The 15117-nt window shown below is 47.9% G+C and overlaps 1 protein-coding gene and 1 non-coding gene across 2 annotated transcripts; one reads left to right on the top strand and one right to left on the bottom strand.

Annotated features, from left to right (window-relative positions):
• The first annotated feature begins 2629 nt into the window (after positions 1-2629).
• Positions 2630-7722, top strand: ZNF689 (zinc finger protein 689). Its single transcript, XM_021700516.1, has 3 exons — positions 2630-2976; positions 3207-3320; positions 4846-7722. The coding sequence occupies exons 1-3, from the start codon at positions 2772-2774 to the stop codon at positions 6006-6008; spliced, it is 1482 nt and encodes a 493-aa protein (XP_021556191.1). The 5' UTR covers positions 2630-2771; the 3' UTR covers positions 6009-7722.
• Positions 7723-12523: 4801 nt separating this feature from the next.
• On the bottom strand, positions 12524-12628 carry LOC123324942. The gene has a single exon (XR_006540119.1). It is a non-coding gene; the product is annotated as a U6 spliceosomal RNA (small nuclear RNA).
• Between the last annotated feature and the right edge of the window lie 2489 nt (positions 12629-15117).

Genomic DNA, 15117 nt, shown 5'->3' with positions numbered 1-15117 from the left:
CCCTTTATCCAAAACAAGGTGTCTTTGGTCTTTATGTGGCCTCTTGGTGTGTAGACTCCCTAGATCTTCTCCATCCTTCTCTACAGTGGGCAGTCTTCAAGAGGAGCCCTGCTTGTCCCTGTGCCCAATGTGGATCCAGGAATTTATACAGGAAAGGAGCAAGAACCTCTGCTCTCACATTAAGTCCTGGGCGCTTCTCTCTCCAAAACATTTCCCTGCAGTTAAGAGCCTCCGACTCGGGCTCCTGGGTGGCTCAGTCGTTAAGCGACTGCCTTCAGCTCGGGTCATGATCCCAGGGCGCTGGGATCGAGCCCCGCATCGGGCTCCCTGCTCTGCAGGAAGCCTGCTTCTCCCTCTCCCTGCTTGTGTTCCCTCTCTCGCTGTGTCTCTCTCTGTCAAATAAATAAATAAAATAAAAAAAGAGCCTCCAACTCTGCCTGATTCCTCGGTCCTGCCTTAGTAGCTCCCACCAGGATGGTGGCAAGCCAGGCCAAATGGGGCCTTCCCAGCCCAGGGCCAAAGGGCTAGGCTGCACCTCAGCCCAGCCTGCCCTCCCATTTCCTGCATGTGGGAAGAGGGCTCAGCACCTTTTCACCTCAGTAGTTAATCATCCTTCCGGGGCAATGTCAGCATCATTGACAGTACATCATTAGCATTCAGGCAAAATGTCCACAGATTCCTTTCCAGCCTTCTGTTTAGTCACTTTCTTCCAAATGAAATGGTTTGCTGTCCATTGGCCTTTGTATTCCCTTAGCAGCCTAAGTTCTTATTTCTCCAAACTGAACTCTGTATAGGCAGAAAGCATAGACACAAAGCTATCAGTTTGCCCTGCAGACAGACTACCAGAGTAATCTTCCGAAAACATCGGAAGGTAATTCACTCCTGTAGACTGATTTGGAGCTCCCCAGTGTGCAGGATGAAGCCGTCCAATATCTGGTGCCAACCTAGCCTTTCGATCCTTCAGTTTTACCCTAACAGTATTTTGTACTGCCTCAGAAAGTGTCCTCATTCCCTCCACACTCAGAACTTTCCTGAATTCCCGGCTTTGTACCAGAGATCTTTATGGCCATGGAATTCAGCTGTTTATTCAACAGATGTACATTGAGCACCACTGCCCTCCCTAAATCCTACCCATTCATAAACCAAACTCATTTCCCACCTGATGCATCAATCTGGGAAGTCATTCAGAGGGACTCTGTCTTACTTATTTTGGCAATCTTGACATTCCACCTGCTCCCCCAGTAGTTTGTTCAATAAACCGTCACTGTGCTTGGGACAGAGTAGAACTCAATGTTTACTGCAGTTGTGTGTTTCCTACTTCCTCTGTTCAAAGTCATCTTCCTTGGAATCTCTTGCTACCTATGTTATCTTGCGAATTCCTGACATGTTGTCTCCTCGCAGGCTTTGGGGTAGCGTTTTGCCCATAGCAGGTGCTTTAAAATTTTTGATTAATGGGTTGGAGAGATATGTATGTAACCAGCTGAAGTATGTAGCAAATGGCATATTTCCGACCCTCAGATCCTCTGGGAGATGACCCTGAGCTGGGGGAAAGCCTGCACACTTACACAGGAGTGGGGGCCGATGGAGTGGGGGCTGACTGGTTCCATCAGCAATTTTCCTATACCTTTCACATACATGCTTGCGGCACTGTTATCAGTTGTAAATGCATATGCCTCCCTCAGCTATAAACTCCATTCAGAGCATGGTGCATGACTTATTTCCAAACTGCCTAGCACTACGCTTAGTACATTGGACAGATGTCATGTAAAAATAAAGTATGGCGAGATGTGTAGAAGATTGAACCTGAGAAGTCGCCAGGAGCTCAGATTGTGACAAGCGAATTCGGAGAGTGCGGGGGAAGGGAGCCCAGTTCAGCGGTTTGAATAAAGGCCCGGTCAGCCCCGGGTTTAAATCTTTCTTCCTTCCCCTTACTAGCAGTATCCCTCTGAGAGTTTCCTTATCAGCAGAACCGGATGATGACCATCATTCCATACAATGGTAGCAAAGAAAAAAAAGATGAAATGTGTTAAGAGGGGGACAGTGCCGGCGCGCAGGAAACGCCAACGTTAATTTCCCTCCCAAAAGGGCACCAAGGCAGTTGTCCCAATTCTGAGAAAGCCACCCGGGGTAATCTCAGCCCCGGGTTGGTCGGAGCGGCTCCGTCACTCAAATCCTTCCCTCTGTCAGCGAGGCAGCGCCTGCCAGAGAGCAGGGGCCCGTCACTGACGGCTGGCCAGCTCGCCGCCGCCCGCCGCCGATCTGGCTGCAGGCACCCGGCGCGGAAGGTCGGCTTCCTGCCCTTACGCTTGCGTCGGCTTCGTTCAAACAAGCCGCTTTCGCCAGCACCCAATCAGAACGCCCGATCTTCGGCCGCCGCCCAATGAGCGCGTGTAATGGGGGAAAAAAAGGGCGTGAAGCCCAATCGCAGCGCCATCACACTTGAGGGCAAAGAGGTTAGGAAGCCGGCATGGCGCTCCGGTCAATAAAATCGATAGCTGGAAGCTGCCTGTGTTCCAGGCTAAGGCGGTGCGGTAGCGGCGCCGCCATCTTCCCCGAAGGCATCTTCCGGTGCCTTTCACCCAAGTTCGGGCAGGAGTTTCCTGAATAACAGCAAAAGGTTTCCGTTAGCCCCGCAAGGCGGCTGATTCCGATTCCCTCAGGGCCTCCCCAGGCACGCTCAGCTCCGGCCCGGCGGGGGTTCCCAAATCCCGGGGTCGGCCGGGGGTCCAGGCCGGGACGGGGAAGGCCGTGGCGCCGGCTTCTGGGGTCCAATGGCGCCACCTTCGGCTCCGCTCTCCGCGCGGGGACCAGGAGAGGCCGGACCCGGCCGGAGAAGGGGAAGGAGGCCGCGGGCGGTGAAGTTCGCGGACGTGGCCGTGTACTTCTCCCCGGAGGAGTGGGGCTGTCTGCGGCCCGCGCAGAGGGCCCTGTACCGGGACGTGATGCGGGAGACCTACGGCCACCTGGGCGCGCTCGGTGAGGCCCGGCCCAGTTCGCTTCCGCGGGGCCCGAAGGCTTGGAGGAGCTTCGGACGGGGAGGTGGGGGTGGGGGGCGACGGCAGGGAGTCCAGAGTGTCCGGGGACCTGGCCCGTGACCCGGTTGTGTCAGGGGAGGAGGACAGGGTCTTGGCAGGAGATGACACCGGGTAGATCTTTTACCCAGCCTTATCTAGGAGCTGGACGTCTGACTGGTTCTCCTTCCGCAGGGTGCGCAGGTCCCAAACCAGCCCTCATCTCCTGGTTGGAACGAAATACCGATGACTGGGAACCGGCCGCCCTGGATCCGCAGGAGTGCCCAAGGGGGTTAACAGTCCAAAGAAGTGAGTGAAAAATGCCCGTACAGGGCCTGCAGCCTCCAACGACTCCGTCTGGAGTGTTGGTGGCTAGGGGTACCTATGGCCCATGCTGTAATGCTTTATTTACTGTGATTGTTTTCACAGCTTCAGGGTCTTGTCTCTCTGATGGTGTTGGGTGTGTCCACCATACAGTGATTTACATGTTAGTTTGCAAACTAAGGGTCCGCAGTTCTCTATTGTGTGAGTGAATCTGTGAGCTTTTGAAAGGAGCTACCTACCCTCTTGGCCTCCTTCCCAGGATCCCTGTCCTCAGTCTGCTCTGAACTGTGCTCTGACTGAGACACCTGGTGGTACCTCTCTGAGTTTCTGGATTTTGGCTGAAGGGATCTCATGGGGAACAGCTGCCTGGGGTGCAGGGCTCTCTTTCTGCCCTTTTGGAGGGGTGACCCCTTATCAGTGAAGGAAACTGCACTCTCCTCAGGATCAAGCAAGGCTTTGATTAATGCCATTCAGGTTGAGCAGCCCCAGATCCACCCACAGAGGTGGACGTAACCGTCTGGGCTGCCGTTTCTGTGCTAGATTCTCTGAGACCAGGGCTATCTTTCCAAGATTCAGATCTGACCATGATACTTCCTTGCTAAAAACCTTTCAGTTTTTGCCACGGCAGGTTGTCAAATGGCTGTCAGTTATCTCCTAAGTCACTTGGGGAACTCGGTAAAAAAATACAGATTCCTAGGGGCGCCTGGGTGGCTCAGTCAGTTAAGCATTTGCCTTCGGCTCAGGTCATGATCCCAGGATCCTGGGATCGAGCCCCGCATCAGGCTTTCTGTTCCATGGGAGCCTGCTTCTCCCTCTCCCTCTGCCTGCAGCTGCCTCTGCTTGTGCGCTCCCCCCCACACCCCCACCCCTGTCAAATAAATGAATAAAATCTTTTAAAAAAATACAGATTCCTGGACCCAGAACTATTGATTTACTCTGATGGATGTCTAGGACCTTGTATTTCTTTTTTTAACAGCCCCAGTTGATTGGCATGCATGGTTAGGTTTGAAACCCATTGGATAAAATAGAGTCCATGGTCCTGAACAGCCCTGGTTCTGAGAGTGTGGTCCTCAGAGCAGCAGCAGCATCACTCAGGAAAGAACCAGATACAAATTCCAGAACCTGCTGATTCCAAAACGGTTTCAATGAGCCATCCAAATGATTCTGATCACAATAAAATTTGAGAACCACTGGCTTAGAGGGCCTTATGACCTAGTCTCTGCCAGCCTGTATCTCGTATTTCCACTTCCTGCCTTAACACTTACCTCTTCAAAAACTCCTAATTTCTCAAGCCTGCATAACCTGCAAGAAACGCTTCCCGACTTCTCCAGATTGAGCTTGGGACTGCTGGACTACCCTCCACATTTCGGTAGTGGTGCGTCACAGTGGGATGTCTGTGGCCCTAACACTCCCTGAAGACGGGCTGAGCCTGTTTGTCTTCTAACCTGTGACGCTGTCATAGGCAAGGGGAGGGCCCAGTATTTGTTAATATCTCCCTGTGTTTCTGTAGAAACCAGAACCAGAAAGAAGAACGGAGAGAAGGAAGTGTTCCCACCTAAGGAGGCGCCCCGAAAGGGCAAGCGAGGCCGGCGGCCCAGCAAACCCCGCCTGATCCCCAGGCAGACTTCTGGGGGCCCCATCTGCCCTGACTGTGGTTGCACCTTCCCTGACCGGCTCGCCCTGGAGAGCCACAAGTGTGCCCAGAATCTGAAAAAGCCTTACCCTTGCCCAGACTGCGGCCGCCGCTTTTCCTACCCGTCCCTGCTGGTCAGTCACCGGCGGGCACACTCTGGGGAGTGTCCCTATGTCTGCGACCAGTGCGGCAAACGTTTCTCCCAGCGCAAGAACCTCTCGCAGCACCAGGTCATCCACACAGGCGAGAAGCCCTACCACTGCCCTGACTGTGGCCGCTGCTTCCGGAGGAGCCGGTCCCTGGCCAATCACCGGACCACGCACACCGGCGAAAAACCCCACCAGTGCCCCAGCTGCGGGCGGCGCTTTGCCTACCCCTCCCTGCTAGCCATCCACCAGCGCACGCACACGGGCGAGAAGCCCTACACCTGCCTGGAATGCAACCGCCGCTTCCGACAGCGCACCGCCCTGGTCATCCACCAGCGCATCCACACGGGCGAGAAGCCCTACCCGTGTCCGGACTGCGAGCGGCGCTTCTCCTCGTCCTCTCGCCTGGTCAGCCACCGGCGGGTGCACTCCGGGGAGCGCCCCTACGCCTGCGAGCACTGCGAGGCCCGCTTCTCCCAGCGCAGCACGCTGCTCCAGCACCAGCTCTTGCACACGGGCGAGAAGCCCTACCCGTGCCCGGACTGCGGCCGCGCCTTCCGGCGGAGCGGCTCGCTGGCCATCCACCGCAGCACGCACACCGAGGAGAAGCTGCACGCCTGCGACGACTGCGGCCGCCGCTTCGCCTACCCCTCGCTCCTGGCCAGTCACCGGCGCGTGCACTCGGGCGAGCGGCCCTACGCGTGCGACCTGTGCTCCAAGCGCTTCGCCCAGTGGAGCCACCTGGCGCAGCACCAGCTCCTGCACACCGGGGAGAAGCCCTTCCCCTGCCTGGAGTGTGGCCGTTGCTTCCGCCAGAGGTGGTCTCTGGCCGTCCACAAGTGTAGCCCCAGGGCCGCTCTAGGGGGCGCCGGCCAGAAGGGCAGTGCTCTTTAGTACGGGAAGGACGGTAGATTCTCACTTCATTTCATGGAGGGGTCCAGGCAAGGGAAGGAGAAGCCCCGGGTCGTACAAGGCAGAGTCCACAGGAAAACCCAGGTCTCCTGCTACGGACACCTGAACTTTAGTATATTTCACCACACTGGCTGCCGGACCGGTTGTGTCTAGAACGGACAGTCCCGTTAGGCCAGGGGACATCGCGTGGCTCTTTTCCAGGCTACCCTATCCTGAAAGAATTTGTGTGTGTGGATATCAGGGCTAAAAGTTCTCCCATCTATCTTAGGGGCTGTTTGCTTTTCTAGTTTGTGCATACAGGGATCACCTGTCCCCTCGTATACAGTCCAGAGAATCCCATTTGTGGGGGGGCAGTATCTTGCCCTACTCTGCCCCTTCCTCCATACCAGGGTTAAACAAACCTGGTTTAGCCCCCTTTTTTCAACACTCCTGCCAAGTGGTTTTTTACCCTTGCTTTAAAACCTCCCTTGACAGGGAGCTCACTACCTCACAAGGCAGGTCATTTCACTGTGGGATAGCTCTGATCTTTAGAAGGCGGTTAAGTACCACCTTTGCCTTGCCCAGAGTATGTAATACTTCATCTACATGACAGCATTTCAGATAACTTAACCACAGCTGCTTTGCCCATGTTTTCAGGTTAAACGGCATTATTTGGTCAATCATTCCTTAAAGACGGGGTTTCAGTCCCCACATGTGCTTTCTCTCCAATGTCCCTTTTAAAGGGTCATGCAAAAATAAGCCAGCACCACAGTGTGCCCGGTACACCTCCTCGGTCTCTACTTGTTTTAACAGCTCTAGATTGCACTGAATTTGGGGGTGGTGACACTGTAGCAGGGCTTCATTGGGCTGTAGACACATACATACCTAAGCCTTTTTTTTTTTTTAAACCACATACTGTGAAGCTAAGTCTTCTGCCCCCTGTGTTTGGAAAATTGATTCAAGTTGGGTCTGGGACATAGGCAAAGTGAGCTTTGGGAGAAGACTGATTTTAAGGAGGAGGAGGGGAGCTGTGGTCTAGCAGCAAGAGGTAAAACAGGGACTAGTCTGTACTTCATCCAATGGATTTGGATTAGTTCCAGGCAGCCAGTGGCTAGAAAATCCTTGAGAACTGGGCCTCACTCCTCCCTGATTCTCAGCCGAATAAGGAGACATCAGCACAGAACCTTCCATGAGTCCTCAGTCAACATTTTTCATCAAGTGAGATGAGGCCATTCAAGGAGGGTAGAAAGTTAAGTAATTGAATACAGGGCAGGAAGGAGTCTACAGTCATCAAGTTGTGTTCATGCCTGCCTTCCTTACAGAAGCTCCCAGGGCAGTGGAGGCAATGTGTCTTAATCTTTGATATGCCTCCCTGGCACCCACCCCCGCGTAGATGCTCAGTAAAGCTTTACTGCATTCAATGAACAAGGCCTACCACTTTGCCTTGGGTAGCTGCACCAAATTGGAATTTTCAAACATGACTTCTCTCCTATTCAACAGCTGGAGTGGGTCATGTTCCTACCCCTGTTGCTTGTATCTTCAGCTCTCCCAATCTCAGCCCCAAAGTGGGAGAGCAGCTGGGGAACACAGTGTTTGTAATTACCTCTGTGGTATTTAGCAAGTTGCATTGTAACTGTTGGTCTCTTTCTCCTTGGATGAATGGATGAGCTGCCCCAACACAGGGGTCATACCAGATTGGGTCTCATTAAAATGTCAATAAATGATGTTCCTTGTTGAATCACTGTTTATAAAATATAAGTCTAGGTTCTTGACTGGGTAAAAATTTTTAGTTCTGATGGAGACCTGCCTTCTCCTAACAGAGAGCTATTCGAATGTCTGCCTAGTTCTGTATTAGAGCTGGCTATTCTACTTTTATCACCAGGCTGATCCAACTCTTTATCTAGGAATTTTGTAACTTTCTTTGGGTCTGGATTGTAACTCATAAGACTTGGAGGCCAAGTTCCAGTGTGTGTGCAGTTAGTGGAGGGCCAAGATGATCGACAACTTCCTAGGTCCCCTAAGGCACTTCCGTCCCAGCGTCCATTCCTGACCAGCTGTGATCCTGGCCCTGTTTTCAGTGGGAGATCCCAGTATCCTTCCAATTTGTTCCCCCTTCTGTTTCAGGTAGTTGGTTTCTGTTACTTGCAACCCAAAGAATAAACTAATCCACCATCCCAATATGGATTTATTGCCCATGAGCTGTGAAGAGGGGAAAATTGGCAGTGCTGCTGAGAGGAGCCAGCACACCTTTCCTGATCTCCAACCTCAGTGAGCCTTCAGTATGACTTAAGTCCTCCCTGCATCCTTAACCAGTGAATACCTTCTCTTTCACTAAAACCCAAGGTTTCAAATAGGAACTCTTAACATTCCATTCCCCACTGACTCCACATTTACCAGTATTTACTTAGGCGTGATGCTCATCAACATAGCTGTGCTTGATTTCATCTACTGCCCTCTCGGGGACTTTGCTACATCTGTTATTCTTTCTCTCCTCTCCTCTTTCTCTACTCTGGTTTCAGAGTCCCTCTCCTGTCTGGAACACACACATGCCAGTCTAAAATCTGTCTTTTTTTAAGATTTTATTTTTAAGTAATCTCTACACCCTACATGGGGCTCAAACTCGCAGCCCCAAGATCAAGAGTCGCATGCTCTACTAACTGAGCCCGCCAGGCGCCCCTCAGCTAAATTTCTTGAAACAGTAGCCTACATTCACTGTATTCTTTGGCCTACTGCAACAGTATTTATGATGGGCCAGGTACTGTGTCTTAACACTTTATATACATTCCAATGTGATGTGTATGAGAACCCCACAAAGTAGTTGTTTGGAGATACGCTTCCGAGTGTCTCTCACATTGCCCCGTATCTTGCTGAGTATGCCAAAAATGCAAGGCCTTGCCTTCAACAAATTGTTAGATGAGCCGATTCCAGACCTAGAGCCTCTTGAGTGAGGAAAGGTTGAGTCCCTTGATGAAGGACTATGTTATGTTGGCAAAAACATGCTGTATATCTTCCTTTTAGCCTTTTCCAAATATACCATTTCCCAGGGTGGCAGGATACAGGAAAAGGGAAAGTAACTAGAGTTGTCAGGGATTACTGGACATTGGATCTAGACACATTCTAATTCTTGGAGATCCAAAACATCACTGTAGTTCACCAGGCAGTGGATTCATGAAGATCAGGCGTGTACAGAAAAGGGTTAACTCAGCAGGCCTAGGTTGCTCAAACCCTGAACATTCCAAAGAAAGCTCATCTTCAGGACTAGCACTTGGCTCATTCCTGGGAGATAAATTCCGAGCCCTTGTAATATTTTGCCTGATTAGGGTGTTTTCGTATGCTGGAGGCCTCGAGCCATGCTGTACCAGTCTGACCAGATGAGTTTATGCTAACAATGTGGTTTATGATGAATGCCTGTTTTTGCTCTGGGAGACAGAGTCTGAGTAGCTGAGATCAGTCATGTGAGTACTCCATCATGTCTGTGTAACTGACTCCCCAGTAAAAACCCCAGACACCAGGCTTTGGGTGAGTTTCTCCAGTTGGCAACAGTTCACACATACTGTCACAAATCATTGTTGGGAGAATAAAGTGCATCCCTGTGCAACTCCACTGGACAAGGACACCTGGAAGTTTGTAAGTTCGCACATGTCTGGTTTCTCCTGGACTTTGCCCCATGCACCTTTTTCCTTTGCTGATTTTAATCTGTATCCTTTTCCTTTAATAAGCTATAACCTAGAACATAGAAAGAAAAAAAAAAAAAAAAAAGACAAGGCCCTGACGACTCGTTTACTCTTCCCTAGCCATTTCTTAGGGTTGTGTTTGCATTAAGCAACTGTGAGGGAGAAGTAGTGTCTCTATGTGGGACAAAGAGCAGCTTGCTTACTACTTACCACAAAGCACCAGGTTCCCCAAGTTCATTGTTCCTCCCCCACAGTGCAACTCACTGTGTGCCTAGCATCCATCGGGCCCTTCCATGTTGCCTCTTGCCTCTGCGGGGCTTAGGACGGCAAAAGAGCCAATACATACATGATGCTCAGGTGGCTTGTGCCATGAATAAGGTCTTTCGTCTATGACATTGGATTCTCTTGTCTTCGGCCAGCATCCATGAAACAATGGGTAACCTTAAATTGCACACCTGACAGTAGGTATTATTTCCTTTTAATAGAGGAGGGAACTGAGGCTCACTGATAATATTAAATAACTTGTCCAGGATCACATATCTGGTAAACCTAAGGGCCAGGATTCCAAGCCAGGTCTGACTCCAAAGCTGGCTGCAATACAAGGTACTACTCCACTGAAAAAGTCCTTTAAGACGCCTCATGACTTAGTTAGCAAATCAGTAATTTAATTTTTACCTTATTTATCTTAGTTTTCCTACTGAAGCTCTCTCATAACTTAGTTTTCATGCATCATTTTCTTCTAGTGTTCCTGGTGCCTCTTGTGGTTCCTTCTAGTGTGTACATATAGGACTTCCTTCTCAGCGTTTCTTGGGAAATGTATACATTTCCCCAAGTTCCAAGAACTGGGAACATGCAAAAAAAAAAAAAAAAAAAACAAACCATAATTGTCCTGTGAATTAAAGCTTTACAACAAACACAGAGAAGGGGCGCCTGGGTGGCTCAGTCAGTTAAGCATCTGTCTTCAGCTCAGGTCATGGTCCCAGGGTCGTGGGATCGAGCCCTGTATCGGGCTCCTTTCTTGGAGGGGAACCTGCTTCTCCCTCTGCCTCTGCCTGCCGCTCCCCTTGCTTGTGCTCTCCCTCTCTCACTGTCAAATAAACACATAAAATCTTTTTTAAAAAATAAACAGAGAAGTTACTGGTTTAGATGTCATTAAAAGCAAGATCAGGAAATTCTCCTAGAGTTGAAAGTGAAAGTCAACATACCTGTGAAAGGGACAGGAGGACCTAGAATAAAAGATGTCACAACAGGATCGGGTAACCTCGCTTGTAGCGGTGGCCGGGTGGTAAGTCTGTGTCCCGGGTCCCGCCTGCTGCTAACCAGGAGTCAGTCTTGCAAATAAAATGTTCTATTCACAGGATACTTTGTATATATCTCCTATGTTCAAGAAGTAAGTTTTGGAAGTAAAATAAGTTTTACTTCTTTTTAGTAAAAGAAGTAAAACTTCTTTTACTAAAGAAGGTTGGTCTCTTAAATTGCTGTGGAAGTCACAAAATTGCAGATTTTTTTGTGGTAAAATATACATAAAATTTGCCATGTTCACCATTTTTAAATATACAGTTTAGTGGCATTAAGTACATTCACAATGTTGTACAGCCTGCCACTATTTCCAGAACTTTTCATCATCCCAAACAGACACTATGTACCCGTACCCATTAAATAATAAACAAATACATGAATGTTGTATTTGCAATATTGATAGTTATTACCAAATTGCTTTCCAAGGAGGCTGCATGAATTTACACTCCCATCAGCAATATGTGGGAGTGCCTCAGTGTATCATTCATTCCTTCATTCAACAAGTATCTTGGGCAACTGCCACAGGCCATGTAATGTTCTCGGAGATGGAAATGCAACAGTGGAGAATACAGTGTTTGCCCTCATGGAGATTCCATGCTAAAGAAAAAGACAATATCAGGAAGTGGTCAGTGCAGGATGAGGGGATGAAAGTGACGAGGGGGACTATTTGGAGACAGGAATGTCAGCAAACTTTCTTCCCCCTGCCCACCCTCTTCAGCAAACTTTTTTTCCCCCATCAGAAAACTTTTTGATCCCTGCCCATCTGAAAGCTGAAAAATACCATCATGCAATTCTACTTTGCGTTCCTGTTATGAGTGATTATTTTTTCAAATGCTTTAAGACATTGCTGTATTTTCTTTTACGTGAATTGCCATTTATATTGTTTTACCTGTTGTGCTCGCTTCGGCAGCACATATATATTGTTTTACCTGTTTTTCTGTTGTTAGTCTTTGTCTTCTGCATTTGTGGTTCTTTAATAAGAAATTAGTCCTCTGGAATATAATTTGCAAATATTTTTCTCAATTTGTCATTGTATATTGACTTAATGATTTTTTGCTACATATTCTTTCTTTATGCAAGTTTTCACCCCTTGTTCTTTGAAAGTAATACATTCTCGGGGCGCCTGGGTGCCTCAGTTGTTAAGTGTCTGCCTTCGGCTCAGGTCATGATCCCAGGGTCCTGGGATCGAGCCCCGCATTGGGCTCCCTGCTCAGCGGGAAGCCTGCTTCTCCCTCTCCCACTCCCCCTGCTTGTGTTCCCTCTCTCGCTGTGTCTCTCTCTGTCAAATGAATAAATAAAATCTTTAAAAAAATAAAATAAAGAAAGTAATACATTCTCTTGGAAGTTACCCTTAAATTTTCAACACATATATCTAACTTAAGTCTAATATTTCTCATTATCTGTATGCCTATTTTTATTTTATTTTTAATATTTTTCTAGTGAAATGCCACAATTTTCATTATTCGGTGCCACACGTTGTGCTTTGACTCATATTGTTTCCTCCAAGTTCATCTGGGAAGGGTGGACATTTGCTGGGAGACTGCACAAAATATGGAACACTTCACGAATTTGCGTGTCATCCTTGAGCAGGGGCCATGCTAATCTTTCTGTATCATTCTGATTTTAGTATATGTACTGCTGAACGAGCACTGTATGCCTATTTTTTAGTTTATTTTTAATTTTTTTAGAGAGAGCGAGAGAGCAGGGGAAGGGCAAAGGGAGAGGAAGAGAGAATCCCAAGTAGGCTCCACACCCAGTGTGAGCCCCATGCAGGGCTCGATCTCACCACCCCAAGATCCCAAGATCCCAACCTGAGCCAAAATCAAAAGCGGGTCACTTGGGGTGCCTGGGTGGCTCAGTTGATTGGGTGTCTGCCTTCCACTCACGTCATGATCCCGGCGTCCTGGGATCAAGTCCCACATCGGGCTCCCTGCTCAGCGGGGAGTCTGCCTCTCCCTCTCCCTCTGCTGCTCTGTCAAATAAGTAAATAAAATCTATATATAAAAAAAAAAGTGGGTCACTTAACTGAGCCACCCAGGTGCTCCTGCCTATTTTTAATATAAAATGAAAAATACGGGGCGCCTAGGTGGCTCAGTCGTTAAGTGTCTGCCTTTGGCTCAGGTCATGGTCCCGGGGCCCTGGGATCGAGCCCCGCATCGGGCTCCCTGCTCGGCGGGAAGCCTGCTTCTCCCTCTCCTACTCCCCCTGCTTGTGTTCCCTCTCTCGCTGTCTCTCTCTGTCAAATAAATAAATAAATAAATAAATAAATAAATAAATAAAATGAAAAATACTGGGGCACCTGGGTGGCTCAGTCAGCTAAGTGTCAGATATTAGGTACTCACCTTTCACTTTTATTGTACACAGTACAGTATTTTCACAGGGACTTGCTAAAGGATTTAAAAGGTTTTTATCTTTTGGAGGAAAAAAATCTAATGTTGACCAAAATCTCCAAACTATAGGTAAAATATAAGGACCTTACAACATTTTCACTTAAGTCATTATACTCCCATTTAGGTCACAGCAGACACTCCTCTGCAACTGAAGGATGGAATGATTAAATGCGAGGAATTTATTAAATAAGAGAAAATGTCCTTCCAGAAATAAACCCTTATATTTATGATCAAGTGATCTTTTTCTTTTAAATATTTTATTTGAGAGAGAGAGCACAAGCAGGGGGAGGCACAGGAGAGGGAGAAACAGACTCTCCACTGAACAGGAAACTCGATGTGGGGCTGATTCCAGGATCCTGGGATCATGACCTCAGTGGAAGGCAGACATTTAAGTGACTGAGCCACCCAGGCACCCCCTTTATTTCTTTTAAGTAGGCTCCATCCCCAACGTGGGGTTTGAACTCATGACCCTCAGATCAAGAGTCCCAGGCTCTACCAACTGAGCCAGCCAAGCACCCCTATGATCAATTGATTTTCAACAAAATTGCCAAGACAATTCAAATAGTGAAATGGTCTTTTCAACAAATGGTGTTGGGACTAGATATACACATACAAAAGAATGAAGTTGGATCTCTACCTTCAACCATATATAAAAATTAATTTGGGGACCTGGTTGGCTCAGTTGGTTAAGCATCTACCTTCGGCTCAGGTCATGATCTCAGTGTCCTGGAATCGAGCCCTGCAATGGGCTCCGTGCTCAGCGAGGAGTCTGCTTGTCCCTCTGCCCCTCCACCCACTGTGCTCTCTCAAATAAATAAAATCTTAAGAAAAAAAATAACTCAATATGGACAAACCATAGACCTACATGTAAGAGCTAAAACTATAAAACTCTTAGCAGTATACACAGATGTCAATCTTTGTGATCTTGGATCAGGCAATGGTTTCTTAGATATGACACAAAAAGCACAAGTGATGAAAGATAAAGATACACTGATTTCATCAAGATTAAAACTTGTGCTTCAAAAGAGATCTTGAAGAGAATTAAAAGATGGTCTGCTGAATGGGAAAAAAATATTTCCAACTGATGTATCTGAAAAGGGATTTGAGTCTAGAATATATTTTAAGAACTCTTACACTGATACCAAAGCTACACAAAGACATTATAAGAAAAGAAAATTACAGACCAATATCCCTTACAAATATTGATAGAAAAATCCTCAAAAAATACTAGCAAACCAAAGCAGCACATTAGAAGGGTTATACACTATGACCAAGTGGGATATATTCCTGGAATATATATATATATCTCTCTATGCTCAGCAGTGAGTCTGTTTCTTCCTCTGCCTCTGTGCTCCCTCTCCCTTTGTGCTCTCTCTTTCTCTCAAGTAAATAAATAAAATCTTTAAAAAAATAAACTGACATAGAATAAAATGCAAACAAATTTTAAGTGTGTATTTGCTGAGTGTTGTCAACACTCAACAGCTTTTTTGTTATATCTCTAGAACTTACCTTCGCTGCTCCTATATTAGTTGGAAAAGTCTGAAAAACAGATTAAGAGATGATCTGATTCGTTTCCCAGTTTTATTACTCATTTATGAGCTGTAATTTAAACACAAGTTTTCCGATTGAGACAGGGTACAGTAAGCACTTAGCTAAGCCTTAACACTTAGCTGAACCTAGAAGCCAGAAAATAACTTTGAATCTGGCTCTGCCGCCGGTGTAGTCACCTAGGCTTTCTGTTCCTCAGCT

The sequence above is a fragment of the Neomonachus schauinslandi genome, chromosome 5 (genome assembly GCF_002201575.2).
Source record: "Neomonachus schauinslandi chromosome 5, ASM220157v2, whole genome shotgun sequence".
Classification (NCBI taxonomy): Eukaryota; Metazoa; Chordata; class Mammalia; order Carnivora; family Phocidae; genus Neomonachus; species Neomonachus schauinslandi.
This window is presented reverse-complemented; position numbering and strand designations above follow the sequence as displayed.

Bases quoted from the DNA above. Each gene is read 5' to 3' on its own strand.
- ZNF689 (XM_021700516.1), top strand. From the start codon at position 2,772: ATGGCGCCACCTTCGGCTCCGCTCTCCGCGCGGGGACCAGGAGAGGCC. The intron at 2,977-3,206 runs GTGAGGCCCGGC...CTCCTTCCGCAG, and splicing joins CGGCCACCTGGGCGCGCTCG to GGTGCGCAGGTCCCAAACCA. The intron at 3,321-4,845 runs GTGAGTGAAAAA...GTGTTTCTGTAG, and splicing joins GGGGTTAACAGTCCAAAGAA to AAACCAGAACCAGAAAGAAG.